Below are 27706 nucleotides of genomic sequence, written 5' to 3' on the forward strand. Positions count from 1 at the left end.
GTGGGTCCAAAAAAAAAACCCGTGGGTCCAAAAAAAAAACCCGTGGGTCCAAAAAAAATCCCAAAAAATCGTTCCTTTTGGAACGACGTCTTCTTCACCTATAGCCTCTGATAGAAACATCCACTCGCTTTGAAACTGAATTTTCTTCAAAAAGAGGCCTCCCCAGCGATTTGCGTGATGGCGTGACCGGGGGGTTTTTTCAAGCGTGATGGCGCGATTCCGAATTTTTTTGGCTTGATTGCCCGATTGGAAGTTAGAACGTGATCACGATTTGACAAAATTTTGGAGCGTGATGCGTGATTAAACGAAATTTTGCTCTGCATGTATTGCAGATAATTGCGTGATGAACTTCGATTTGGTCATTTTTCGTGATGAGTGATTGGACTTGAAATTTGGCGTGATCGCCTGATTTGGGTCTGATTAGGGGTCTCTTCAAAGTTAATGAAGTTTACTTTCGATTAAAGCAAAAATTAAGCAAGTCTCTTCAACAGTGAGAATTCGCCCTGCAACAAACTTTCTCATTTGTCAATTGCTAGAATCTGGAAACTTTCTCTTTCTGGCGGTATTGAAAGAGTTGATATTCGACTGTTTTGTCCTACCTTGAACTCGAGAAAAAGACTTTCGAACACTCAGTCTCCCGCAGACAATAGCGAGATTATGTATCGGAGATATTCTACGGCTGCCCATGCGGGTCATCACCAAAGGCGACATGTCGTCGTCTACTTTGCTCTGTACGGGAAAAACACCAAAACACCCGTACTATAAGCAAAGTCGACATAATCCCGTACGTCAAATATCGAACTTGCTTTCACCCGCCATTACTTGCCTTACTCGCCGCTTTAGCCGTAGCCGTAGAGAATTCCAGATACATAATCTCGCAAATATCTAAAACCGACCCGCAGTTTAAAACACACAAGCAAACAATAGAATGTTTCGAGACATTTATTTTTCCGGAACCAAACCAACCAATGAAATCCACGAAGTTGTATTTTTTTTTCGGGTTTTTTTTTGGACCCACGGGATTTCTTTTTTGGACCCACGGGATTTTTTTTGGACCCACGGGATTTTTTTTGGACCCACGGGTTTTTTTTTTTGGACCCACGGTTTTTTTTTCGGACCCACGGGTTTTTTTCTTTGGACCCACGGGTTTTTTTTTTGGACCCACGGGTTTTTTTTTTGGACCCACGGGGGCACGAACCCACGAGGGCACGGGACCCACGGGACCCACGAGGGCACGGGACCCACGGGACCCACGAGGGCACGGGACCCACGTAAATAATCACACTCGCTCTAGTCACGAAGAGGTTTACAACGAAAAAAATTGTGGCAGGTGCTCGCATAAAATTTTCTAAAATTTTCTTTGAGTTTGACGCGAAATCTGAGCGATTTTCTCCTCTTCGAATTTTTTGTCGACCCCGGGTTTATACCCTCGTGTTTATAGAACAAAAATATTCAGCGATCGCTACAACAAATTTTAGCTGAAAGAAATGACACAGGAGAAGCAAAATGAAATTTAATGAAGAAACAAACAATCGGACAATAAATCTTCACGAAAGATAAAATAAATGGAGGTAACAACAGAACAAGAACAAGCTCTTTTAAGTAATGTTGTAAACCCAACTTCAATGATGAATTCCATTGGGAATCAATTGAGAAACATGCCGATCCCATCACCACCAAGTTTGTCAAGCTCTTGTGAAGATGATAGTGACGACATCAGTGATGAAGATGAAGACAGTATGTCGGTAAGCGTTCTTTCTCATAAATTGAGCATTTATGAAAAGTCTTTGAGTTGACTTAAGGCCAACAGTTTTCAGAAGTTCTGACACCACTTTTACATTGACCGCAATCAAAAAATTATCAATACAGTTAGGAACATTTGGCGAGTTCCTGTACGCGGCTGCAATCAAAAAAATCATAACCACACTCATAAAAAAATGACGTTTGCGTCTTTTTTTACCGTTTTTTGCCTAGATGATATAGCAAACATGGTAATTATAAGCAGACTGTGCCTTTAATTGGCTGTAAAAAATCTTTGCGCCGGTAGAAATTTCTCCAACTTTCAACAATGATAGAACACATCTATTTAAACAAAATTAACCAGCGCATTTCTTATCTTTCTACTTTTTCATCTTCAATGAAGCTCTCAAAGTCAATTAGAATTAAGCACATAAGATATTCTTATATTTGCGAAATGTTGTTTGTGCTCTCGCTACGGTGGAGTGCATGGCGTAACTCACGCGGCAACAAACTCGCCTTTTGTTGGTTGATCATATTGGGTGTTTTGGCTTTACCACCCTCGAAGCGGCGGGCGCCTTTATCATTCCGCAACTCTGTCCACCATTTTAAAGGAGTTAACAATAGATCCAAAAGGGCGCCCTCATCAAGGAAGATCATTTGCTCTGGTCTCCGGCTTTGGGAAGTAGTAATGTTTTCAATTGTTTTTTATGGAAAATGGTAAGAAACTTAAGTTCACAAGTGTCGCTTAGTTTTTGCTAGCTTATAGAATGGCAGGATCCTGGATGGTTTCCCTAACTGCAATAGATTTGATTGTTGCGCCAGTTTTCCCAAACAATTTTGTCTGACAATGAGTGATAAAAAAAATCAATGTTTACCGTCAACTGCTCTAACTTGGGACTATCTGACAAAACTTGGGGCGGCAATTCGGCCACCATTTCACCGAACCTCCAAAGTCATTTCATGGCTCCGACTGGGGCGGGTTCTAGGTCCCCCCGCCAAATTTAGGTCCCCCCCCCCTGAGAACAAGGTCCCCCCCAGCCTGATAAAACTTTAGGTCCCAGTATAGGGGAAAAATTTTATGGCATTCACAAAGCTCTATTTACATCCAGGCGTACCCAATCGATAACATCGATTATCGATTTAATCGATGTCAGTCGATAAAAGTCGTTCGTAATCGATGATCGATCGATTACTAATCGATGGCCAATCGATAGGAACGTAAAATTTTATTATCGATTGCTATCGATTTTCATCGATTAAATTCGATTATTATCGATTAGCCATCGATTGAATTCGATTGTTATCGATTGTGATCGATTGTGCTAATTTTCTGTATTTATGATCGCTACTCTGTGTACCAGAGTGTATCTCACGATAATATCGTAGCGTACTTTAAGGGAAGAAATTTTCGCGGGAAGAACTTTTCACGGAATTTAATTTCACAGAATTTAATTTTGCGGTTTTTCGGCAAATCGGGTGAATTGCCTTCGAAAAATCGTAATTAATCTTACCATAGGACGGGGTGAATCGGATAGAATTGGAAGGTTTTGGGCAAATTGCCTCTTCCCGACGAGACCTACCACCTAATTATACCGCAGAACTTGACGAGTGGGGTCTAATTCGCGAGTTTAGAAAATTTCATTTTCAAAAGTCAAAAGTTTCTTCTACGAGGAACAATCTTCAATCGAATACAAGAAAATCGAGTCACTCGTTTCGGGGTGAAGTGGATATAATTTGACGGGGCGCCATTCGGAACATAAACAAACACTCTCTATATTTTGTGGTGGAGCAATACCACTTTTCAAAAATTACGTTTTGCCGAAGTTATAATTTGAATTCATGCAATTCTCACAAAGTAATTAGTCATTAGATGGAGCGTCATAAAAATGTAATACCTAAGGGAGATATATTTGGGTAGTACGTTTAGTATCATTGATAATAAAATTTTGATTAGTGTGCGCTATGAAAAGTGTTGGTTGAATGCACGATAGAAAGTGCAATGTAAGAAAATGAAACGTCTCTGAAAGGTCTGACTACATTAGCTAAATCTAAGTTTGTTTTTTTTATCTAACGCTTGCGTTTCGTTCCAGAGAAAATGAAAAGGGAGAAGTAAATAAATGATTAAAAAAGAAGAGCATTAGAGAAACTGGACAACTAACGAAAATATCAAATTTTAATCGAAGCATCGATCGATAGAGTCATCAAACACATATTATATTGTCGTTATTTTCCGCAGTTACGATAGAAAGCATTGAATCTAAAAGCAGAAAATTATCACACCCAGCAGGTGCGTATTTCTTTTTTACCTAAGAAGAGTCTAGCACACCCACACCCACACCCACACCCCTGTTTCACAGGCCAATTTAGGTTAATAGAAATTGCGCTCGAAGAAAACCCAGTGTTCATATCCCGTTGTTTACGGACATTTTAAATGAACACTGTTTTGACGTTTAGCGTCCATTGAATACCCCTGTCTCAAGTATCATTCGACCGCTACAAATGCCCCGTAAAAAAGCTAACATTTTCTACTTTCGCAGTGATACTGGGTGTGATAGCTGAGTCGATAAAAAGAATAGAGAAATTAATCCGATCATCGTATATTTTTGTTTTCTCCTTATTTCAGGTACTGAACAATCTCAGATACTTCAGAGACGGGAGAAGATTATCAATAATGCTCTGGTTGGCTCTAAAATTTGTTGACAAAATGATAAGAGAAAACGTACGATACACCCCTGTTTCAGTGACCCGGTCAAGGATCCGTCCCGATGCAAAAAATACAAAAAGTTACCTAATACTGACACGTTCACTGCCAAGCCACTTTAAGAATTTTGACCTCATTGAATTTTATCGAAAGTTTGACTTTCAAAGGCTCCAGCCGCCTTGGTTATGCTTTAAGTGCCTACAAATTGCCTACCGATCGACGCAGAATTTGAGGATGATTCCAGAAATGCAAAAACGAAGCAAAAAAAAATGCTTAATAAAAGTGAATTTTCCCGTACTCCGGCGAGAATTAAGAGATTACAAATACAGACTTGGTGTGTGTGAAGTTTTACTTGTTTCATGACTTCTCCGATGGTTGATTTCAAATTTTCACTGAGTTACTGAGACAGGGGTATTATGGCGGCACTTAAAGAATTCAGAACCAGCGTGGACTCGCCATGAACACAAAGATAGGAGACAGTAATAATTCTATATGGTATTCAATGCTCGGATACATAGTATACTCGTAGTTGGCAGCAAACTTTCTAAGCTCTTATTTGGAAAATATGTACTTTTTAATTCTTTTCTTAGCGAAAGAAAATACTTTATAACATTGTCTCTCTCAGTGCCCGGTGAGAACTTTTATACCCTTTGGAAAAATGAAGGATAAAAAACAGTAAGGAATAAAGAAAATAAAAATTTCTCGGGTTCTTAAATATCTGGGGCATATTTTCTCACCGGGCCGATTATTTATTGCCAATTGTTCCACTAGGAAGGGGCTCCACCGTGTCATACTTTCTTGCCTCTTTTAGCTTACCAATTTCCGCTTGCAGAAATATTTGCATCCGTTACTTTAATAAATGTTCTTATCTTGTTGTAAAGTGTTTGTAGCCTTACCCTTCCCACTATTTTCTTCTGGAAAATAATACATAACATATAAACTCCTAAATTATCACTATACAAAATATAAATATACAAAGACATTGTATTCACATGAACAATGAGTGACTATTAACATTTGAACATTTATTCCTAGCTTCTCTGAACACTAACAAGCCTCTTGGGATAGTGTGGCAGTAATTAAAAATGACATGATGACGGCATTTGATATTTTTTAATTATTCAATAATTAACTCCTTTCCATTTCTCGGTTCCGTATCACTTAACAACGCCTTCAACTTGGGGCGCAAAAGGGCGATTCGAGTTTTAACGCGAACAATTTTCCGCCCTAACTTTAGAATGAAAATACGAAGAATAGACATTGTTTTTCGTTTAGTGAACCAAAGATTGTATACAACTGGCTTTCGTAGAACACAATGCCAAAGGAATCTCCAATCACGGTCGCTTCATTATTTCTTATTCGGCATTTCTTATTCTCTTCTTCAATTTACGAAGAACATGCACCAAATCTTCGAAGCCATATTTTTCCAATAGCTTGATCGATCAGTAAACAGGATCTGAAAACAGAATGGAAAAAGACATCGTCAGTGAAGTATGAGAGGCGATTAAACAAATTATCCGATTCACCCCGTCCTACGGTACTCTAATTATTAACGCGTAGCCAAAATTCTGCATAATTAATTTCACTCTAATTATTACGCGTGATCAAGCCTTGGACAAGAAAAATTAGACAGGAAAGTTTTATTTTTGATAAACTTCTTTCTTTCATTAAACACAAATTAAAGGGATCTTTGTCATCCTCCTCTGGCTCCTCCAAATCAGCTAATGCTTGTTAATACATTATACGATCTATATGTAATATATATTACACAAGCCTTTAAGTAACGCGTACTTAAAACACTTGAATATATCGTATTTAATTGTTCTCTAGTTTTTCACGCGTAGCGTCGAAAATAATTATTTATTGCCACGCGTTAAATTAGAAAAACCACGGTAGGGTTGCGTTTTTAGCGAATATAAAGAAATCGATATTAATCGATAACAATCGAAAGCAATCAGCGATTAATCGATAGCAATCGATAACAATCGAATCCAATCGATAAGAACGTAAAGTCTTAGTATCGATTGGCTATCGATTGTTTATCGATTAGTTATCGATCACTATCGATTATTATCGATTAAAATCGATTAATATCGATTGATTTCCCGTATCGATTTCATCGATTGGGTACGCCTGGTTACATGTGTGTGCACTTTTAGAGAATGCAATAGAATGTCTTCATTTTTGCATTTTAAGGATCAGATCACACTTTGCATGGAAAACATAAAGGTTTAGAGAAATTAAAAACCAACAGTAAAGAAAAATATTTAGGAAGTGTTATTTAGCCCCCAGAGTTACATAAACTAATGCAGGTCCCCCCCCCCAAGATAGAGCTCCCCCTGCCTGTCGGGAAAAACAAGCAGCTCCCACCTCTTATATGGCAAATTTTAAGTGTAGCTCCCCCCGCTCAGGGGGGGGGGATGCGAGCCATGCATTTGATTTGAGTTAATGAACAGCATATTAAAAAATACACGATTTCTCTTTCACACCAAGTAGGCTTTTAAATCGCAATATGAAAAAAAATCCGTAGTGGAACACACGCAAGTTTCTGGAACGAAGAAGACCAAATTAGTGGCAAAACGATGGAGCGTTTGATGTCACTTGCGCAGCAAGTTACACACTTGTTATTTTGTTAATCCCATCGGGCGATAGGCGGTTAGGCGGCGGGCGTTCTCTAATTCTCCAATCGGCATCCAGTCATTTTGAATAAAAACAAAAAAGTTAAAAAGGGCTCGCGATCAGTGAAAGTTATCGTGACATGTTATGACAAAAAGTATGATTGATAAACTTGGTGGAGTTATCAAAATAAATTTGTTGTCAAAGAGATTTAACAGTAAGTGAAAATACAGGCCAGAATATCGACAGTCCCATGTTTCAACCAATCGTCCCAAGTTAGAACAGTTGACGGTATTAACCAGTCCCATGTTTTGACTAATCGTCCCAAGTTAGGGCAGTTGACGATACTGCCAAAACAACAGCAGCATAAATCTTTTTGCACAGTGCAAGGAATAAGCAAGTCTGTTCGTATCGTCTGTTAGTGTTACACAGGCTTGTTAAAAACATAAATACTTTTAATAAATTTGTTCTTAGTCACAATTAGAAAACATGAAAAGGAGTTCAATGATTAGGCAGTGCAGCTGGAACTTTGAGGATATATATTTTTTTATATATGTCAGATAGTCCCAAGTTAGAGCAGTTGACAGTAAGTGTTTATTTCCTGAAATATACAAAATAGTATATTTAATACTAAGCATGTTAAAATTTTAATCATGTGATAGCGTAAATTTAAATATATTATGGCTAAATAAAAAACAAATGATGGCAGCTCTGTTTTTTCCTCAAACCCCCTGGAATTATTTTTTGCTGACTTAGCCATTTTACAAGTCTCGGAAAAGGACTCCCATAGGAATTCCGATACATATAACCCGATTGGTTAATTTTGGAACGGCTTCAAGAAAGGCATAATGGCAGATAATTTTAAAAGTTTCTGGCTAGAAAATGTGTGGAATTTATCAATGTTGATGGTTTGTTGATTCTTTAATAAAGAAAAAAGATTGAGAATTGGTCCTGTAAAGATGAAAAAAATTTGGAATGCAGAAAAACTCTAATTTATGTATCTAATTTACCTTTAAAGAAGTTTAAAGGTAAAAAGTTTGAGAGATTTGAGTTAGCAAGTCAAAAGTCGCTAAAAAGCTGGTAAAATTGTAATCCTGGAATATCAAAGGTCCAGCTACATTGACCTATTTTTGGATTCTCTCTCTAACAGTACTTTTCAACACCAGACAGTGTACATTGGATATCTCAAATCCCTGGTGCCTCTGGTGTGGAGGCAGCAGCCACAATCAACCAACCAAAATTTGTCATTTTAATTCTTGAGATAGCGCATCGATTCATTAGGCCTTGATTTTTTCATACTAAATCTGATGATGGGAAGAATCTCCCTAATATATATATATATAGTCTAGAAGTATAAAACCTTCAACTACTCAAAATGGAAACAATAAATACAAAAACCCACAAAACAAAAAGACAGTATATATATATATAGTCAAGAAGTATAAAACCTTCAACTACTTCAAATGGAAACAATAAAGACAAAACTCACAAAACAAAAAGACAATATAAATACAACAAAAATCTAGAATGAACATTCACAGAAAATCAATCAGGTTGGAATTGAAAAGGAAATATATTTATATATATATATATATATATATATATATATATATTATCAAAATAAGATAAAATTGTTGGTCACATCCTTTTCAATAATGTTTTTTCATAAATCCCTTTAGAAGTTGTCGTTCTGTCTTAGTTTGGCTTAATTATCAAAAAGTTGTTCTTTGTATTGGCTAGATCAAAAGAATGAAGACTATATTTAAAGATTCTTCTCAGCTTCATAATTTAAAGGAAAAGTGTAATCAGTAAAACAGAAAATTAATACTTTGAAACAAATATTGGGAAATTAGTGTTTCTAGCTCATAGTCTATCCTCTTCATGTTTATCATTGAACTAAGGACAGCTCATCAAACCCTCTAGCAACAACATTTTAAGAAGATGTTAGGTAAATTACCTCGAATCCAAATGTGAATGATAGTGATAAATTTAAACCTCTCTATGTTTTTAGCTGTTGATATTTTGCTTCATTACTCTCTGTATTGATTTCAGCTCCAATGTCTAGACCATACCAATAACTTGACAACTCGACTTTTACTTGCTGGGGAAGATATAAATCATGATTTATCAAATCTCACTCTTGTTGGTCCAGAAACACAAGCAAGACTTGAAGCCTTGTTAGAGGCAGCTGGTAAGCTCTTTTCATTCCCACTTATACATACAAGGTCTAACAGATTAGGCAATCACAAAATTTATTTGAGAAGTTTCCTTTATTGTACCGGGTGCGGCAGAAAAAACTTTGGACGTTTGGCGAGCCACTGAGGCCGAACAAAGTCTTGTTTAGACTCAAAACCATTTTTATTAGAAAGAGGATAGTCTAACTTAAATTTTGCGTTATAACTTTTTAAGTTTGGTCAAGTAGTTGTCAAGTTATAAGCTTTTGAAGTTAAAATTCACTTTTCGAAAAGTGTGAAAAATACGTAATAAAAGGGTATTAAATTAAGCATTTTTAAGCGTTTTCGATAAGAATTTCTTTCAAATATTTCTAAAAACTGACTATTTACTAAAAACTGACTATGTTGTAAACGAAAACTGCTTTTAAAAGTATTTCAACAATTAATTATGTCGTAAAAGTCGTTAAATAAGTCAAATACTGAGCTATTTTTTCATTATTTGCATAAATTTAATACACCTTTTTTTACGTGTTTTTTACACTTTTCGAAAAGTGAATTTTGACTTCAAAAGCTTATAACTTGACAACTACTTGACCAAACTTAAAAAGTTATACCGCAAAATTTAAGTTAGACTATCCTCTTTCTAATAAAAATGGTTTTGAGTCTAAACAAGACTTTGTTCGGCCTCAGTGGCTCGCCAAACGTCCAAAGTTTTTTCTGCCGCACCCGGTATTGTATTGTTTCTTTATTTCACGTTGGTTTAAAAAGATAACAGCTGGGGTTAAAATAAAATTACAATGAAATAGAAAATGCTAATAAACACCAACCCCTAATAGATTTTTAATCACAGCATAACCTACAGTTGCATGGAATTTCTATTTATTTTGTGAAATTCTTAAGTAATTTTTCAAACTCTTCAAGGGAGTCTGCTAATTTAATATCATAATATCTCGATAAGTGACTCGGGGAGCCCTTATGCGCTCTCATGACTTTTTTATTATTAGCCTTAGAGCAAAACATCCAGATAAAGTAGCAATAGTTAAATTGTGAAAAAATATAAGCTGATGCAAAATAATTTATCTTCTCTGATTTTTGGTACAAGGAGTCCAAAAAGCTGATTCCTAGAACCATAGTTTCTAGAGGGGTCAAGACCCCCCTTAGGTAAGAGGACCCCCCCCTTAAGTGCTAACCCCCCTTAGGAAATTCATTTAAAATTTCACACCCCCCCCTTAGAAAATCAGAAAATTGAAATTTCGCATAATTCAAGGAATATCCCCCTTATCTAAGAAGACCCCCCCTTAACTGGCAACCCCCCCTTAGGAAAGTCATACTTTTAACACCCCCCTTGCTTTTGGTTCATCAAAACCCAAGACCCTTCCTAAATGTAGGGGGAAAAAACCAAAGTCGGGTGAACTCGGTGTCTAAATGCCCCTGAAAATTTTAGTACACGGGTACTTAAATACCACTATAAAATGGGGTAGTCAGTGGTATGCAAAAATTTTGCAAAAAACCTTTTAGTATTCATATATGTCTGAGATTTTAGTACCAACCTTCCCCTGATCTAACATGGTTTTATTTTCTATCACTTTAGATTTTACTTGAAATAATTTCCTATTTGCTTTAAAGTCAAAGTTCATTTTTCAGAAAATACAAAATAGGGTGTTTAAAGGGATAACCAGCTATTTTTCTTAGATAAGTTGCAAAATGACAGACTTTTCCCTAAATAAATTGGACACACACCACATTTTGTGTGTGTTAGGGATTTATCAAGACATAATGATAGTATTCCTAATTTAAATTTCAGGTACGTACTTCAGTTCCAATATTGAATTGCAACGTGTTCTGAAAGTATAGTAGTATACATGCATGTCTCTTACAGCAGCAAATAATCTTTTCAATAAGAACATACCAATCTTCGCACTTATAAAACAAGTTCAGATGTATGCTTGCGCACATGCTCACAATTCCTAGGTCTTTCCAGGCAAAGACTGATAATTTAAGAAGATTTAAGATTCAAGTTTAGATATCTAATTTTGTATTTCAAAAGAACTTTCGGATATTTAGTTTTACCTTTAAAAGCCTACCAAATGCTACAAATCAATCAGAGTTTCCAATTTTCAATTTTGAATGTGGCAACCAAAATAAGTTGTAGAACCGTGTTGAAAAAGGACAACAGAATCAGTAATACTTTTGATTAGATGCTTATGCTCTTTATATCATCAACTTTCAACTCAGGTGTTGCAGCAGATGGAAAAGCTTTCACTGATCCTGAAGTTCTGCGACGACTAACTTCTTCAGTTAGCAGTGCACTAGATGAAGCAGCTGCAGCACTGACAAGAATGAGATCACAAACAGGGAAACCAAATGCAACAACTTCGCAATCTGAGCAAGGTAAAAGCTACAAGCTCTCCTTTATAAAAGCATTTTCTTTTTGAACTTTTTAGTCTGTAGACAGAAATTTATCCAGTTGAAATTTTCTAAGTTGTAGTTTTGCACCAATAACTTGAATTCAGACATTTCTTAAAATCTAAGTCTACAATCAGACATTCTGTGTCCAGATTAACCAGAGCTAGTTGCATCATTGCATGTCACTTAGGAAACCTCCAGCAGAATAAACAAAATTTCTCCCAATATTTTCTATTGTATTAAACTAGCCTTGAACTAAACTCGCTTTGATCGCTGTTATTTTGAGTAATTAAAATGTAAAGAAACGAACAAAAATATTTCCCTTTTTTAATGCTACCCTTCACGCCGTAAAGAAAGGAACAAAAATATTTTCTTTTTTAATGCTACCCTTCCAAAAATGGTAAAAAAATAATGGTGAAAAAAGCCTTTTTTATGAAAAAATAGGAGAAAAAGTGCCCTTTTTGACCCCTAGCGGACGCTGCTCTGCATTTTTAAAATTTGGCCTGTGAATGGAACATTAATTAATTAAAATATTTTCCTGTATTTCCCAAGGAAAATAATGCAGGGTTCGAATTATAGCTCCGCACTTTGCAAAATGTGAAGTAAATTTTAGATTTAGCGACCCAAAAAGATTTCCCAACTTCGTAACTTTCTTAACTCGTTTATTTGTTGCTTTATCAACTCGCTACCTTGCAACTTTATTCATTCATTTATCTATTGCTTTCTATCAACTCTATACTTTGCTTCATCTACAATCTCTTACTTCACATTTCTAGAGAAATGTATTGAAGATACTTTTGCATTTTCTTCCAAACAACATCGCAAAATACTAAAAATGCTTCGCAAACATTGAAAAAATGCGACGTTCCGTTTTTTACCTTGCTTCGCTCGGAAGAATAGTGAAGCTCTTTAAATCTATAATTCGAACCCTGTGTTCCAAGGAAAATAATGTAGAGAAAATTTCTTACATATTTGAGGGAAATTAAATAAAAACAAATTTGTTGTATTTTCATAGGAAAATTACCTGAAACAATTTCTTGTATTTGTAATTGACAAGGACCTAAAGCCTAAAGCAAATTATTGTACTTTCCAAGGAAAATCAACCAATACAGTTTCTTGTATTTTCCAAGGAAAATTACATTAGACAATTTTTATATATTCTATGAAAATTAACTAAAGTAATTTTTTTGCTACTTTCACCAAGCTGATTTTTCAAAAAAATCGCTCTCTGTCTTAAAAAAAGATAAAGAATAGTTATTTTGAAAGCTTCAATCAAATCAAAACTGCCATTTTTAATCTATTTGCAAGGAAAGAAGATCTATATAATATAAAATAAAATCTACCATAATCAAGAGTGTCGTGTAAAACTATTCTCATGCTTGGAGTACATTAGCCATCGGGCATAGACATTTGAGGGTGACTTCGAAAGACTTTGAATAGCTTTGAAAATTTGAAATTAAGATATTTCAAAATGAAAAGGAAACAGAAAACGAGTGCTTAATTTCGAAACGCTTTTAGAAATGTTCAAAAAAGAAGATTAGAAAAAAAAGAAAAATTATAGTTTCAGGGCTTTCATTTTAAGGCTAGAAATTGACCAATTGAAAGATCAATACAGAAAAGGCACAAAAAACAACTGCCGAATGCTTAAAAATTGCTAGCAAAAATGCTTCATGCGAGAATGGGAGAGTTCAGATTTCAGCGTATTATGATATAGAAGCTTAACAACCATCCTTCATGTAATAAGGTTTCTTGACAAGAAGGCTCTGCTATTTTGGTTGATAGATTATCCAGCTTTTTTATAAAATTCTTTTTCAGGCACCCGTAGCCTTGTGGAGGCTTGCATTGAAGGAGATATAGCTGCAGTTCGTAAACTTTTAGATGAAGGAAGAAGTGTACATGAACCAACTGATGAAGGAGAAAGTTTGTTGTCATTGGCTTGCTCTGCTGGTAAGTGTTTGTGTGTCTGTTTTCTTGCTCACATGTTCAATCTCTCTTTTATTTTGATTCTTTTGTTGCTGGTACTTTGAATCTATTATACAATATATAAAAAATACATTAAACACAATTTTTGTTTCTTTCTGTAACGGCTTGTTCAATTGTATTTGAATTCTTGAAAAGGTTGCACCTGATGAAAACTATTTTTTATTTAATTGCAAGGTTACTACGAACTTGTACAAGTGTTACTTGCAATGAACGCCAATGTTGAAGATAGAGGTAGTAAAGGTGATTGTACTCCTCTCATTGAGGCTGCCAGCAATGGTTTTGTTGACATTGTAAAACTTCTTCTTCAACATGGAGCCAATGTCAATGCACAATCATCTGCTGGAAACACTTCACTTCATAAAGCTTGTGGTAGTGGATATGATGATGTCGTTGAACTTCTTATACAACACAATGCAGATCTTGAACATCAAAATGAAAACGGACATACTCCTCTGATGGACGCAGCTAGCAATGGTCATGTCAAAGTAGCCAAACTTTTGCTTGATGCAGGTGCTGGAATTAATACACATTCAAGTGAATTCAAAGAAAGTGCTTTAACTTTGGCCTGCTACAAAGGTATGTTTTATTTAGTTACTTGCATTTTCTTGCTTAGTCTCTTAGTTATTACTAGACGGTTCCCGTCGTCACAAACGCCGGTTTAGCAAAGCCCTTAGGATGATAAATATGGTATTGTTGATGCTCTCTAACTTTATTTTTAAGGGGAATTCAAATAAGTTTTCATCAACCACGGGAGTACATATCATATCGTAAATATCTTTTTATGCTTCAAATGGAATAAGAGAATGAGACTTCTTCACCAGAAATAGTAAATAAATAGTAAATAAAAGCTTAGTAAATAATAAATCTTCAATTGTGAGAGTTTCTTCAGTAAGTTTGAAAGCGATTTCAATTTAATCGAAAACGGGAACTTATTGAGCAGTAAAACGTCAAATTGAGAGCGTCAATATATCATCAGTATATACTGGTATATAAGAATGGAAAATATATAAAAAATGCTGCTGTATTTACAAATTCGAGGTCGACATGACGCGCCTTAATAATAATTGCATTTTCGAAAGACAATAAGATTTCTTGTTTTAAAACTGCACGAAATCCCTCTTTCATACTCGAATCAACCCCTGGCAAAATTTGAGAAATTTTTCATAAACTCGCCGAGGAGTAGAAGTTGAACGCATCATAAGCCCTTTGGATAGTAAAGGGGAAACTATAGACTGAATTAATCCCAAAGAACATTTTAAAACTAAAGATATGACACATTTTATGTTTTGTTACGTCATTTGGGCTCTAAATGATGTCATCGAATGTGTAATAAACTTTTCACTTTACTGTAACTATTTCTTCATTGACCAAATATATTCTCCTCCTTTCCAATCTCGAGATATCGCATTTTTCCTGTTTTGATGACGTCATCAAGTGAAAACGCCTGAAAAATCAGCCAAATTTCCAAGCCTTTTTCAAGCCTCATAACCCCTCCCATTTTATTCCCCATAGAATTCTCGATCCGATGAGGGGTCAACGACCTCCCAACTCATTTTCAAACTCGAGATATCGCATTTTAAAGTTTTTCCCAAACCTGTGACGTCATTGGGTCCCGTTACCCCTAATGTTGTCAACGGTCAATTCACGAATTTTGGAATTTTTGCGGTCAACGGAAAGCTTATGCCCCAAGGGTCCCAAAAAAACAAAAAACGTCAATTATTTCCACGGGAAAGTGGGTTTTTAAATTTGCGAAAGATTTGCACTGCAACGACTTCTTCACAAAAATTTTCATAGATTACCTATAGACGTTAATGAATCGTTCAAGCATTTTCGGAACGTAATATACTAGAGAAATTAAATACGTAATAGTTATCGGACAGTTGCGAGTACAATATGAGAAATATTTTACGAGTTCCGAGATTTTTCCGTACAATATTTTCCGAGCGAGGCGAGGAAAATATACGGAGAATCCGGAACGAGTGAAATATTTCCATATTCCATATTCCGGATTTTCCGTATATTTTCCTCGCCTACAGGCTCGGAAAATATTGTACAGAAAAATCTCGGAACTCGTAAAATATTTCTCATATTGTACTAGCAAATGTCTGATAACTGGTTTATCGGTGACCCAAAAAATGCACTTTTTGTGTTGGAAAAAAGCGTAGGCCATTTTTGTAGCAAAGTGACGTTAGATTGCTGCTACCGCTACAATGCAACAACATCTTTTCGTCAATTTATATTTTTACATGTAAAATACAAGATATATTGTACTCTTTTTAACCAAACAGATTGCAGATATTTTTCGGTATTGAAAAATATAAAATATACTATATACCGGAGCCTGTCTCGGCATGGATCTTTTGGATTTAAATAAAATTCTACTAGAATTACCTATATCCGTATACTCTTACGGCTATGCGAAGCCCGAGATTACTGCTTTAAATAAACATCCTCATTTCAGTAAATGTTGGGTATTTTACTAAACCTTCATTCAACTTTATAAACATAAATGAATTTTATTCTTCAGGGCATGTTGATATGGTTTTCTTTTTATTGGAGAGAGGTGCTGACCAAGAACATAAGACAGATGAAATGCACACAGCTTTGATGGAAGCATCAATGGTATCTACTTATCTTTCATCTTGTTATCTATAAAAAGGTTTTCTGTTCTCAACTTAAGTTGAGCTAGAATCTGTCTGTCTGTCTGTCTGTCTGTCTGTTTGTCTGTCACAAAGATTTTAGGGCAACCTGGAGACTTCAAAAATGATTGAATTTGGCTGAAATTTTGCACACTTGTTCCTTGGGTGAATATTTGTGGATTCTTTTTTTCATTTTCAAAAATTTTGATTTGTTGGGTCTGGGTACTAATCTTTGTACTAAGGTTTTTTTTGCTACAATCGGGCCTATGGATAATTTGAAGTATCTGAAGTTAAATTTTCATCGGCCACTAATTAGATAGGCTCCTGTTTTGTTTTACAAATCTCCATTGTATATTAATTACATTGAAAGTACTCAATGTTTTTCAATGTTTCTTTTTGGACCTACCCCGGTGGAGGTCCTATAAATTAACCTTTGTCCGTCCGTTCGTTAGTTACCAGCTTTTCTCGAGATTGGCTCATTAGTTTTTTCTGATTTTTTGCACAAAGATGTGTAACTGTAAACCCTCGAATGTGACGGAGCCCGATTTTCGAAGAAAAAAGTTTTGGGCAAATTTGGGCCAAAAAACGGCTAAAAAACGGGTTTTTTGGACTTCGTGAAAAATTGGTTTATTAATTTTTTCTGATTCTTTGCATGAAAGTAGTACCCTATCATAGGTAAAAGATGGCTCGAGCAGATTTTTGCAAAAAAAATTTGTTGGCTCAAAAAACGCATGTTTATCTATAAGAATCACTATTAATAGGCATACATCAATTAGTCAAGTTACTGAATTTTTTTTGTGTGGTAAATATTTTTTTGCTCATGAGGGCTTACTTTTAAAGAATAATGTGTGTTTAGACATGAAATTTTGGTTGCTTGGTGTGTTTTTATAGAAAAAATGGCCAAATTCGATATTTTTTTATAAGCACATTATCAATTACTTAGGTATTAGCTTTTCTCGAGATTGGCTCTTTCATTCTTTATGATTTTTCGCACAAAGATGCATAACTATAAACCCTCGAAGGTGACGGAGCCTGATTTTCGAAAAAAAATGTTTTTGGGCAAATTTGGGCCAAAAAACGGCTAAAAAACGAGTTTATTGGATCATTGTTTTTTTTCAGATTTTTTTGCATGAAAGTAGGTATAGAAAGAATTTTTCTGCTCAAAAAAACGCATCTTTATCTATAAGAATTACTATTAATAAGCATACATCAATGTTCTTAGCCAAATTACTCAATTTTTTTATGAGATAAATTTTTTTTTTGCTCTCGAAGTCTTGAATATGAAAGAATATTTCAAGAGCATGACATTTTGGTTTCTAAACGTTTTTTTTATAAGAAACAAACGACTAATTTTAATAGATCGTCACTATTTGTGTTCTGAATGATTGTTTAACGGTCATGCCCACGTAGATATCAATTATATATGTGTTAAATGCATAACCTGGTAGGTCCATAAAAGAATCACTTGTATTTTTCTAGGATGGACATGTGGAAGTTGCAAGACTACTCTTGGACCATGGAGCTCAGGTATGATTTCTCAATCATAAAATAGGAACGACCAGGGGGGGGGGGTCAAGCAGTTAATACACAACTTAGTACCGTGGTGGGTCCTTTTCTGAAATTTGCAAATTGCAGTTAATACACCAGTGTATTAACTGTCAAAAGGGGTGGTGTTAAGACAATTTTAGAACTCAAAAAATGTATTAACTGCCTACCAGACCATAGTTTGGCACTTCCTATAAATTTAAAACTAAGCAACCATGCAACTGGAAAACCTCCAAATCTTTTTCTGCTTACTCAAAATCTAAAAATTTTAACTGTTGCATTGCTTAGGTAACTGTCTGACAAGGGATTTGCACCCCAACTTACAAAAACTTTCTAATGACATAAATATGTGACATAAGTAGTCTCAAAACAGTTAAAACCCCTTGTATTGTATCAAATTAACAGGAAAATACACGGTGGACCTGCATGGGACGGTTTGTCGGCCGCTGCAAACTCACTTTGGGGGTGGTGTATACATTTAATGGGTCAAAAACAGTTAATACACAAAGTATTGTGTATTAACTGCTTGTCCCTCCCCTGGAACGACATTTTGTAAGTTTACATTGATAAATTCATCATCTTGCAAATTTGAATATTTCGCTTCCTTTTTCTTTGTATAGGTGAACATGCCGGCTGATAGTTTTGAATCCCCATTAACGCTTGCAGCATGTGGAAGTCATGTTGAATTAGCTGAGTTGTTGATTGAGCATGGTGCAAACCTTGAAGAAGTCAACGATGAAGGGTAAGCTTGTCTCTTTGTTTTCGTTAAATTAACTTTGATAGTATATATAAGAATCTTCATACTCGGATTTAAAAAAAACTAATGATGCTTTTTTTGTTCTGTAACCTTTTCTTTCTTATTATGTTAAACTATTGTGCTAGTAATGTACCTTATTATCTATTTCTTAAGGTTCACTCCACTAATGGAAGCAGCTAGGGAAGGATACTTACCAATGGTGGCTTTGCTTTTAGCACATGGTAAGATAATATTCCAAATATCCGGCATGACTCAGAGAAATTACTTTTAACAATAGTAAGGTAAACTTTTTGCAAGTAGTAAATTTAGTTATGGACCGAAAGTTATAATAATTAAGTTCCAAATTTGCTTGAACATTTTCTGTTACCAACTTATTACTAAACCATGAATTTCATTTGTTCTATTTGCAGGAGCCAACTTGTATGCTCAGACAGAAGAGACACAAGAAACAGCATTGACACTTGCGTGTTGTGGTGGATTTCTGGAGGTGGTGGCTTACCTTTTGGATTGTGGTGCCGATATCGAACTTGGTGCATCTACTCCTCTCATGGAAGCAGCTACTGAAGGTCATGTTGAACTTGTCAAATTTCTTATTGAGAAAGGTAACCTTCAATTTAATTGTATCTTCTACTTCTTACTTTTTTCCTATCTTTTCTACGTTTCGCCAAATCTAACGGTGTTAACCCATCCTGAAAACATGAAAAGAATTAAATCTTATATTCCCGTTGGAGGTCCTATAAATTAACCTTTGTCTGTTCGTCCGTTCGTCCGTCTGTTACCAGCTTTTCTTGAGATTGGCTCATTAGTTTTTTCAGATTTTTGGCACAACGATGCAAAATGGCAATTCCCGAAATGTGCCGGAGCCCAATTTTCGAAAAAAAATTTTCCAGCCGAAAAAAACTGGAAGTATGCCTTCATTATATTCTTTTGTTCAAGGTAGGTCCAATCAGTATCCACTTGTTATCAAGATAGATCTATTCTAACACGATTTTGACTTATTTCTAGGTGCAAACGTGAATGCCATCACAGCTACAGGTGATGCAGCATTGACATACGCTGCAGAAAACGGTCATACAGACGTAGTAGAAGTATTGATTGAACAAGGTGCCAATATTGAACATGAATCTGAGGGTGGTCGCACTCCTTTGATGAAAGCTGCTCGTGCGGGACACCTTTGCACAGTGGAATATCTCCTCAGTCAAGGTACCAAAATGTTTCATCATAAATCATGAATCGTTATCCATCTTTCAATTATCAACGTAAACTTAAAATCATTCTTGCCATGCTGATATAGATGATTATAAATATTTGCTATTTTAGGGGCCGACGTGAATAGAAAAACCAGCGGTGGAGAGCATTCTGTTTTATCATTAGCATGTGCTGGAGGCCATACCGCTGTTGTCGAGCTCCTTCTTGGTAGAGGTGGTAATCCTACTATGAAATTAAAGGTAAGCTTAATTGTGCCACTCTCCTAACTTCTTGAAATGAATTTTTTCAAGAGTTGTTAAGTTTATGAATCTGAAATTGTAAATATGTTCTTTTTTAGGTAAAAAGTCTTTTAAAATGAATCAAAAGAGGTAGTAAAGTCTAATTTTCTCAACTCAATTTTTATTCGGCTTCTTTTATTTCCAGGACAATTCAAGTATGTTGATAGAAGCGGCCAAAGGTGGTCATGCTAACGTAGCCCACCTGCTCATGAACACTCAAATACATCAACAAACCTTTACTCAAACCGATACTTTACATTCTGAATATCCAATACATTCAAGCGCTTTACCAACGGACAGTGCTTTCCCTATCTGTCCACACGTTCAACATGAGCAAGATCACATCGCGCATCAACCAGATTGCCATTTTCATAATACGCCTGAAAACCAACATTTTGCTCATGACTTTTCACAACAAATCATTCAACCGTCTTCGCCTTCCGATCACTTTCAACAACAACATCCGAACGATGAGTTGGACGACGAGAACTACAACAACAATATCGACGTCAACACTTCACCAACTGATCTTTATCTTCCCAACATACCTGTATCCCTCGCTTCTTCTCTCTCTCTCGCCAACCTTACAACTGCCGATCTGCAACATTTAGCTCAGGTTTTACAATACTCTTCGAATCAAAATCAAACGCTTGAAGACGTAGTAGCGGCTGGTCAAAATGCTGAACAGATTGGTTTACAAACGATTACTTTCCCTGCAATCGACCCTCAAGTGGAGAGTTTCACCACACAATCAGAAGTGTGTACACCATCACCCTCAAACACGGCAACTGCTCTCGTTACAAGTGCAGGACGAACCATCACTTCAACTGGCGTGCAAACTGAAGATGCAATTTCCATGATTCAAAAACTTACCAACAGTGTCCATCAGCTGAACGCTCTACAGACATTCGCAGCATCCCACAATTTGGAACTAGTAAACCTGGGTGAGATTACACTACCTCCAGCGCCTTTCCAACTTGAAACAGAAGCAGAAGAAGGGATCATGGTAGCTGATTCTGCACGCACTCTACAAAACTCCATCAACGGCATGGTTCGCGAAGGTATCACTAATTAGAAATCTATTTATTTTTGTTATATCCAGTTTATGTCGTGGTAATATTCGCAGCATACTGTAATATTCAAAATTTTGCGCGTGTGTCTTGGACCAAAATTTAAATAGAGTTGTAAGACTTTTCAATACTACAATTTAAAAATTTATATTTTCAGATCCGATCGGTGAATGCAGCTCTTTACCATCCATCGAAACGACACTTCCAGTACCGGCACAATCTCCCGTCACACCTCCCCTCTCACCAGCCATCGATATCGACCAAAGTACGGACAGTAATCACGATACGGCGCTCACTATCGCCTGTGCTGGTGGACACGATGAACTTGTACAACTTCTGCTGGCCAGAGGTTCCAACATTGAACACCGCGACAAAAAGGGTGAGAATCTTCTATTTACAATTACAGATTGAATTGAATCTTTAAATTTTGCTAAAGAATTATGGCTTATTATTATTTCTTATTTCCACAGGCTGCACGCCATTAATCCTAGCGGCAACAGCAGGTCACACTGCCACATGTCACATTCTTCTCGAACATGGAGCAGACATCGAAGCACAATCAGATCGAACCAAAGACACTGCACTTTCCTTAGCATGTTCCAGTGGTCGCCAAGAAGTTGTCGAATTACTCCTCATGTCCAATGCTAACTTTGAACACCGAAACGTCTCTGATTACACGCCTCTCAGTTTAGCAGCTTCGGGAGGGTACGTTGGTATCATCAAAGTTCTGTTGAACCATGGTGCAGAGATCAATTCACGCACAGGAAGCAAGCTGGGCATCTCTCCCCTCATGTTAGCGGCAATGAACGGTCATGTTGCGGCTGTCAAACTCCTCTTGGATCGTGGCAGTGACGTCAATGCTCAAATCGAAACCAATAGAAATACAGCTTTAACGTTAGCATGTTTTCAAGGGCGAACGGAAGTTGTTGGTCTGCTTTTAGACCGACATGCAAATGTGGAACACAGGGCCAAGGTAAGATTCAAAAAGTCAAAGTCAAGTTTTCCTTTTGATACATTATGAAATATATCCACTTGCCTTACTGCCTTTTTCCTAAAGATAAATTCCGAAGATGGGGACCTCAAGTTCATTGGAAAGATTTCATTTTATTCACTCAAACACAAATCTTCTTCGACCATCTCTCATAGACCGGATTAACTCCATTAATGGAAGCAGCATCAGGTGGTTACGTCGATGTGGGTCGTGTTCTGATCGATCGCGGTGCAGATGTGAACGCCATCCCAGTCCCTTCGTCACGTGACACTGCACTCACAATCGCTGCCGATAAAGGACACTACAAATTCGCCGAGTTATTAGTGGTTCGTGGTGCCGTTGTTGACGTGCGTAATAAGAAAGGATGTACACCTCTATGGCTCTCCGCACACGGTAAGATACTTACGAACTCGAGTAAAACTTTGACTCGGCTGGTAAGAACTTTAACTAGCGCCGACTAGTAATAAAGAATGGTCGAATTATAATTTGTACATTTTTTCTTTACAGGTGGGCATCTGGATGTTTGTCAGTTGTTAGCGCGTGAAGGAGCTGATGTGAACGCCATGGACAATCGAGCAGTCTCTGTTCTCGTAGCCGCGTTCAGAAAAGGAAACATCAAAGTGGTCAAGTGGCTGGTCAAACATGTATCACAGTTCCCACCTGATTCTGACTGCAAACGTTTCATTCAAACCATCTCTGATAAGGTTTGTGAAGATGTTTGGTAACAAAAGTAGATCTTTTAGATAAAGAAATTTGTTGAGTGAGTCCCTCTATGAGTTTGACTTTGGATTAATGATTTGAAATTTCTTCTTTCTCAATAGGACTTACTAAAGAAATTAGACGAATGTATGCAAATCATCAACGCGGCAAAGAAGAGACAAGAAGCAGAGGCGAACAAGAACGCGTCCATTCTGTTGGAAGAATTGGATCATGAGAAAAAGAAGGAGGAGAGGCGGAAAGCGCAAGCTCAAAAGAAACGTGATAAGAAGAAGCAGAAGAAAAAGAAAAAGAGCACGGAGAAGCAATCTGTGGATACTGAAGAAGATGGCGAGAAAGAAGACGAGGAAGAGTTCGAACATGCAACGAGTGGATTCCCTTTCATCAATGCTGATCAACGAACGCCCTTGATGATCAATGGTACTTTTCTTTATTGTCAGAAATGTCTTTTTGATATCAACTTTATGGACTGGTGGAAACTTTTTAGGAACCAGTATAGTATAGTTCGTAAGAGGGACCCGAACCTCCCTTATTTTGAAATCTTTTAAAGTCTACACTTTTTTGAGATTTAATATCAATCGCTTATTTCATCCAGGAAGACTTCCATCTGCACACTAAAAAGATACCTGATAAATAGATATGAATATTTCTTATATATTTCTAATATTTTTCACTGGCATTGTTTTAGACGAACGACCCGATCTTTCGACTGCTGAATTGAAACTGAAATCTCAAGTTCAACTGAAGAGCAAGAAGAAGAGCCGTCTAAAGAGTCGCAACTCCTCTCTCAGCAAAAGTACGGATGAAGAGAAGGAGATGGCGGACAAAGATGTGGAAGATATCATAGATCCCGTATCCACCGCCATCGATGCTCTGACCAACATCGTTATCACTACTGCTGCTCAATTTGTATCCTCTATCAAGTAAGAATTGTGGTACAGTGTTGTAACTTTTCCGTCTGTAGACGAAAATCCGTCCAGTTAAGATAAAAACACACAATTTCCGCCTTGGCAGCAAGAGGCAAATGATGACCCACAAAACCAAAGATTGATTTTGTCTATATTCAAAAAAGTTTTTCAACATTGATACACTATTCCACTATTTCCATTGAAAATAACGAGTAAGAACAGTTCAATCGGGTTATCTCACAATTTCATTTATATTATTTTTTACAGACCAACAGACACAGTGAGTGCGGCAACAGTAGCTGAAATCACCAAAGCTCTTGCAGCTTCCATCATCACTAACGCTAAAGACAATACCAAGACCTCTATCCCAGATGAGGTTGTTGTTACTATGGCAACGGCTGCTGCTCAACGTGTGGCGGTCAGCATTTCTTCACCTTCGCTACTAAGCAACAATAATAACAATGGATTTGCGCTTAACACGAGTCAGAAGAAAGCAAAACGAGTTGACGACGAATGGAAAGAGGTCACTCGAAGGTTGGTATTTTTTTATAATTGTGATACAACTGGGAGGGGTAGGTACTGGTTTCTCAGACATATAAGAGTACTAAAAGGTTTTTGGGAAACTTTGCATACAACCAAACTTATAATAATAATCATATGATATTTACTTCACCACTTCTTCATTTCAGCATTCCACATACGAAGTCAAGGAAGATCTTGATACCAGCCGCCTTGATCAGTCGCGTTATCGGTCGTGGTGGGTGCAACGTCAACGCAATACGTGAACACACGGGAGCACATATCGACATCGATACAAATCGAAAGAAAGCCAACGGTGATTGTATGGTCACCATCAAGTAAGGAACTTTTGAACATTTCATTCATACAATGTCCTTGACGTTTACAACTTGTCTCGTGAAATGAATTTGCTGTCTTTTTAAGATCCGATCAAATTGGAATCTAACAAATAATTTTGACTTCTGGATTTCATATTTGAACACAAGAAAATGATTAGGTCTGGATGAAGCCATCTTCACTACAGCAATTATTACACACTCTATAAAGGTGGAGAATAAGAAAAAAATACTTAGCTATCCTCTGAAACAATTATTTTCTCTCAAAATTCAGGGGCTCGCAACAAGCTACGAAACAAGCAGGGAACTTGATCCAATCTTTGATCGACGATCCCGATAGCAACGTTGCGGAAATTCTCCCTACACTTCCTACCATTGCGACGTCTCTGTCTACAAGCGTCTCATCTTCTTCTCTCATTCCTCTCATGAAAAGCCTCACCAAACCCACCACCATCGAATCGTCTCTCGACATTCCAAAAACAATTCAATCACTTTCAAAATCACTTAACACGCCTAAAACTAACGACAAAGTACCGACGCTTCGACAAATCTCGGCACCAGCAAATTTGGTGCCTCCTACATCGACACCTTCTTCTCAACCAGTACGAATGGTTCCTGTTGTCAACTCGAATTCCAAGAAACTCGAAGTCGCCAAGGAATCTTCGGCGCCGTCTAGAACGAAAGTGAAACCTCCTGCGCTCACTACAACCACACCAAATAGTGGATGGAAGTCCACTAATCAACAAGACACCAACACCGTGCTAAAGCAGACGTCCTCAACGATGGCTGTCTCTACTCACTCACAGGTGTCAGTGACACGGCAATTATCGAATGAAGGGAGCCAAGTGCACCAACAAATCATAACGACCATCAGTACAACAGTTTTCTCATCCTCTTCTCGTAATCTTCCCAAACCCATCGGTAGCAATCGACCCTTTCGACCAATCGCTTCTCCCACTAATGCTCTCTCGTCAACAGCTGTGTCGAATTCAGTGGCAGCCACTCTTCATTCGACATTAAACAGTCTACTTTCGCAGGTGGCGACACAACGCAGTCCCATGATATGGAACGATCATCCAGGTTCGAAGGAGCACCATGGTAGCAGTGGTGATCTGGTGGTGACGACAGTAGCCACCTCACCCAACAATACGCTAAACGGAACGCCCATTGAACGATTCTTACCCGCCTCTCTTTCGCAAGCTTCTTCACAGGAATCGTTCAAAGGTCACTCGAGAACACCTTCACTATCTCCAACTTCTAACCACTCCAATTCACCGACACCAGAAGAAAAACCCCACCTCAACCCCATCGGTAGTGAAAGAGGTCACAAGAAACCGACTGTAAACCAACAGGGCGGCTTGCAAGGTCTTACCTCGCTACTACAAGGTTATTTCAGATTTATTTTTTAATATGTTCAGTCCCCTTTGTGATCGATATGATTTTATCTTTATCTTTTACGTGTATTTCTTTAAAGTATAATTCCGGCAGTTACTGTCATGTAATGCAATATCATTAATTCTCTCTTCTTTATGGGTTTAGGATCCGACAGTGGGCAGAACTTGTGGCGTTTTGACTACAACATGAGGAAGTCACCTTCGTGGAAGCCAAACTCGTCTCCTGTCGGGTGGACTGCACCCAACGAACAAGCGAAGGAAATGAAACCACTGCTAGCGAATGGCGATATGGAACACCATCATCCTTCGGTTGATCACGTCATCGGGCCTGATGAAACACTGCAAAGTCTTCTCGAACGCCTCTCATTGTCCACTCATCTCAATCTTTTTCAGGTAAACAGTTGCTTCCAAATTGATGCCTCATACATCTTGTTGTTATCCAACGTTTGCTTCACAATTGACACGCAAACTTTAAGTCTTCGTTGCTTCTATTGAATTTTCATTTCTCTTCTCGTTTAGAAAAACGAAATTGATTTGGATGCGTTGATGTTGATGTCGGAACAAGACTATGCGGACATTGGTCTTCCGAAGGAACCACGTATCAAGTTGTTGAACAGCATGCGACAACTGCAAAACAGATCCACTGCTCACGTCCCTCAATCACCGCCCCAACAAATACCATTACTGAAGCACATCAATCCACAGCCGCTATGGAATTCTGCAATGGATAATAACTTACATCACCCTGAAAGCCGGTTACCACCCGCACTTCGGAACAGTGTTCATTTTCCTGGAACACCACAGCTTGCTGTAAGACACTTTAATCAAACTTTGTGTATTTCATGTCGCTCTTTTCCATTTTTTTGTTGCTGTTCGTTGTCTTTGGTGACTATCACTAATTTAATACTTGTGAGGTGCCTATGATTGCTCAAAGCTGTGTCACGCTGGTGCATTGCAATCTTCAGAAAATTTAAGTGCGATACTAATGATTCTATTTGCCCGTGTTCACTTTGCAATTTTTTACAAAATATTTCCTAAATTCTCCTTAGGCTTCCTGGCAGACGTGGAGTAACACTATCGATCAATGAAACGGTGAGTCATTCATTTGCAGGTTCACACTAATACAAACTGCTTCTAAGCACATGCTTTTGAGTTTACATGAGTTTGAAATTACTTATGGAGGTGATACAATCACCAGTGCTATCTGAACCATAGCAAGGCGAACTAATAAAAGGCGACTTGGTTCGAGTTTGCGAAGTACATGCTTTTGAACTTATATGACTTTGATCTTACTACCAGTTCAAATCGCAGACCTCTACAAAACTACAGATAGTATTAGGAGCACGACTTTGTTAAAGGATGTGATCAGCCTAACTATTTTGTTCTTGTTTTCATTTTGACGAACTTCTTTTTTACTTTCTCCCTCAGGTATTCGTTGGCAACGGAGTGTAATTGGAAATCAAGATTGTCCCTTTCATTTTCATTGACTGGAATTTTTCATTTCAATAATCGTCAAGACGATTCACCAAGACTTCTTCATTTCTTCGTATTTCCTTTGTTTACATTTGTTTACTTTACCCTTTTATCAGAGATGATATGATTATGCAGAATTTTAGAGAACAGAATTACCAGAGCCTTTTACTAGAGTCATGTTGGAATGTTAAATTGTAGTTGATTTATATATTATATATCAGAAAGAAATTATGTTCATGGAAAACTAAGTA

General features: G+C 37.1%; 1 protein-coding gene across 2 annotated transcripts; it reads left to right on the forward strand.

Moving 5' to 3' along the window:
* The first annotated feature begins 1412 nt into the window (after positions 1 to 1412).
* On the forward strand, positions 1413 to 27706 carry LOC136805705 (ankyrin repeat domain-containing protein 17-like). Of its 2 annotated transcripts, none has more exons than XM_067062240.1 (26): positions 1413 to 1745; positions 9110 to 9248; positions 11467 to 11622; positions 13453 to 13584; positions 13795 to 14196; positions 16148 to 16242; positions 17739 to 17786; positions 18425 to 18546; positions 18715 to 18782; positions 18972 to 19163; positions 19567 to 19764; positions 19882 to 20009; positions 20194 to 21109; positions 21276 to 21497; positions 21589 to 22091; positions 22265 to 22502; positions 22617 to 22813; positions 22931 to 23246; positions 23515 to 23749; positions 24002 to 24268; positions 24424 to 24591; positions 24863 to 25974; positions 26128 to 26375; positions 26502 to 26792; positions 27032 to 27074; positions 27411 to 27706. In XM_067062240.1, the coding sequence occupies exons 1-25, from the start codon at positions 1566 to 1568 to the stop codon at positions 27068 to 27070; spliced, it is 6612 nt and encodes a 2203-aa protein (XP_066918341.1). In that variant the 5' UTR covers positions 1413 to 1565; the 3' UTR covers positions 27071 to 27074; positions 27411 to 27706. The 2 variants fall into 2 exon arrangements, with proteins under 2 accessions (XP_066918341.1, XP_066918342.1); XM_067062241.1 differs by having other exon boundaries at positions 1426 to 1745; positions 27032 to 27093.

The sequence above is a fragment of the Clytia hemisphaerica genome, unplaced genomic scaffold, assembly GCF_902728285.1.
Source record: "Clytia hemisphaerica strain Z4C2 unplaced genomic scaffold, Clytia hemisphaerica genome assembly, whole genome shotgun sequence".
Classification (NCBI taxonomy): domain Eukaryota; kingdom Metazoa; phylum Cnidaria; class Hydrozoa; order Leptothecata; family Clytiidae; genus Clytia; species Clytia hemisphaerica.

What these genes read in the sequence shown, in the direction of transcription:
- LOC136805705 (XM_067062240.1), top strand. Translation starts at nt 1,566, where the DNA reads ATGGAGGTAACAACAGAACAAGAACAAGCTCTTTTAAGTAATGTTGTA. An exon ending in ATCCTACTATGAAATTAAAG is followed by an intron (nt 20,010 to 20,193) that starts GTAAGCTTAATT and finishes TTTTATTTCCAG; the next exon opens with GACAATTCAAGTATGTTGAT. An exon ending in CAACGGCATGGTTCGCGAAG is followed by an intron (nt 21,110 to 21,275) that starts GTATCACTAATT and finishes TTATATTTTCAG; the next exon opens with ATCCGATCGGTGAATGCAGC.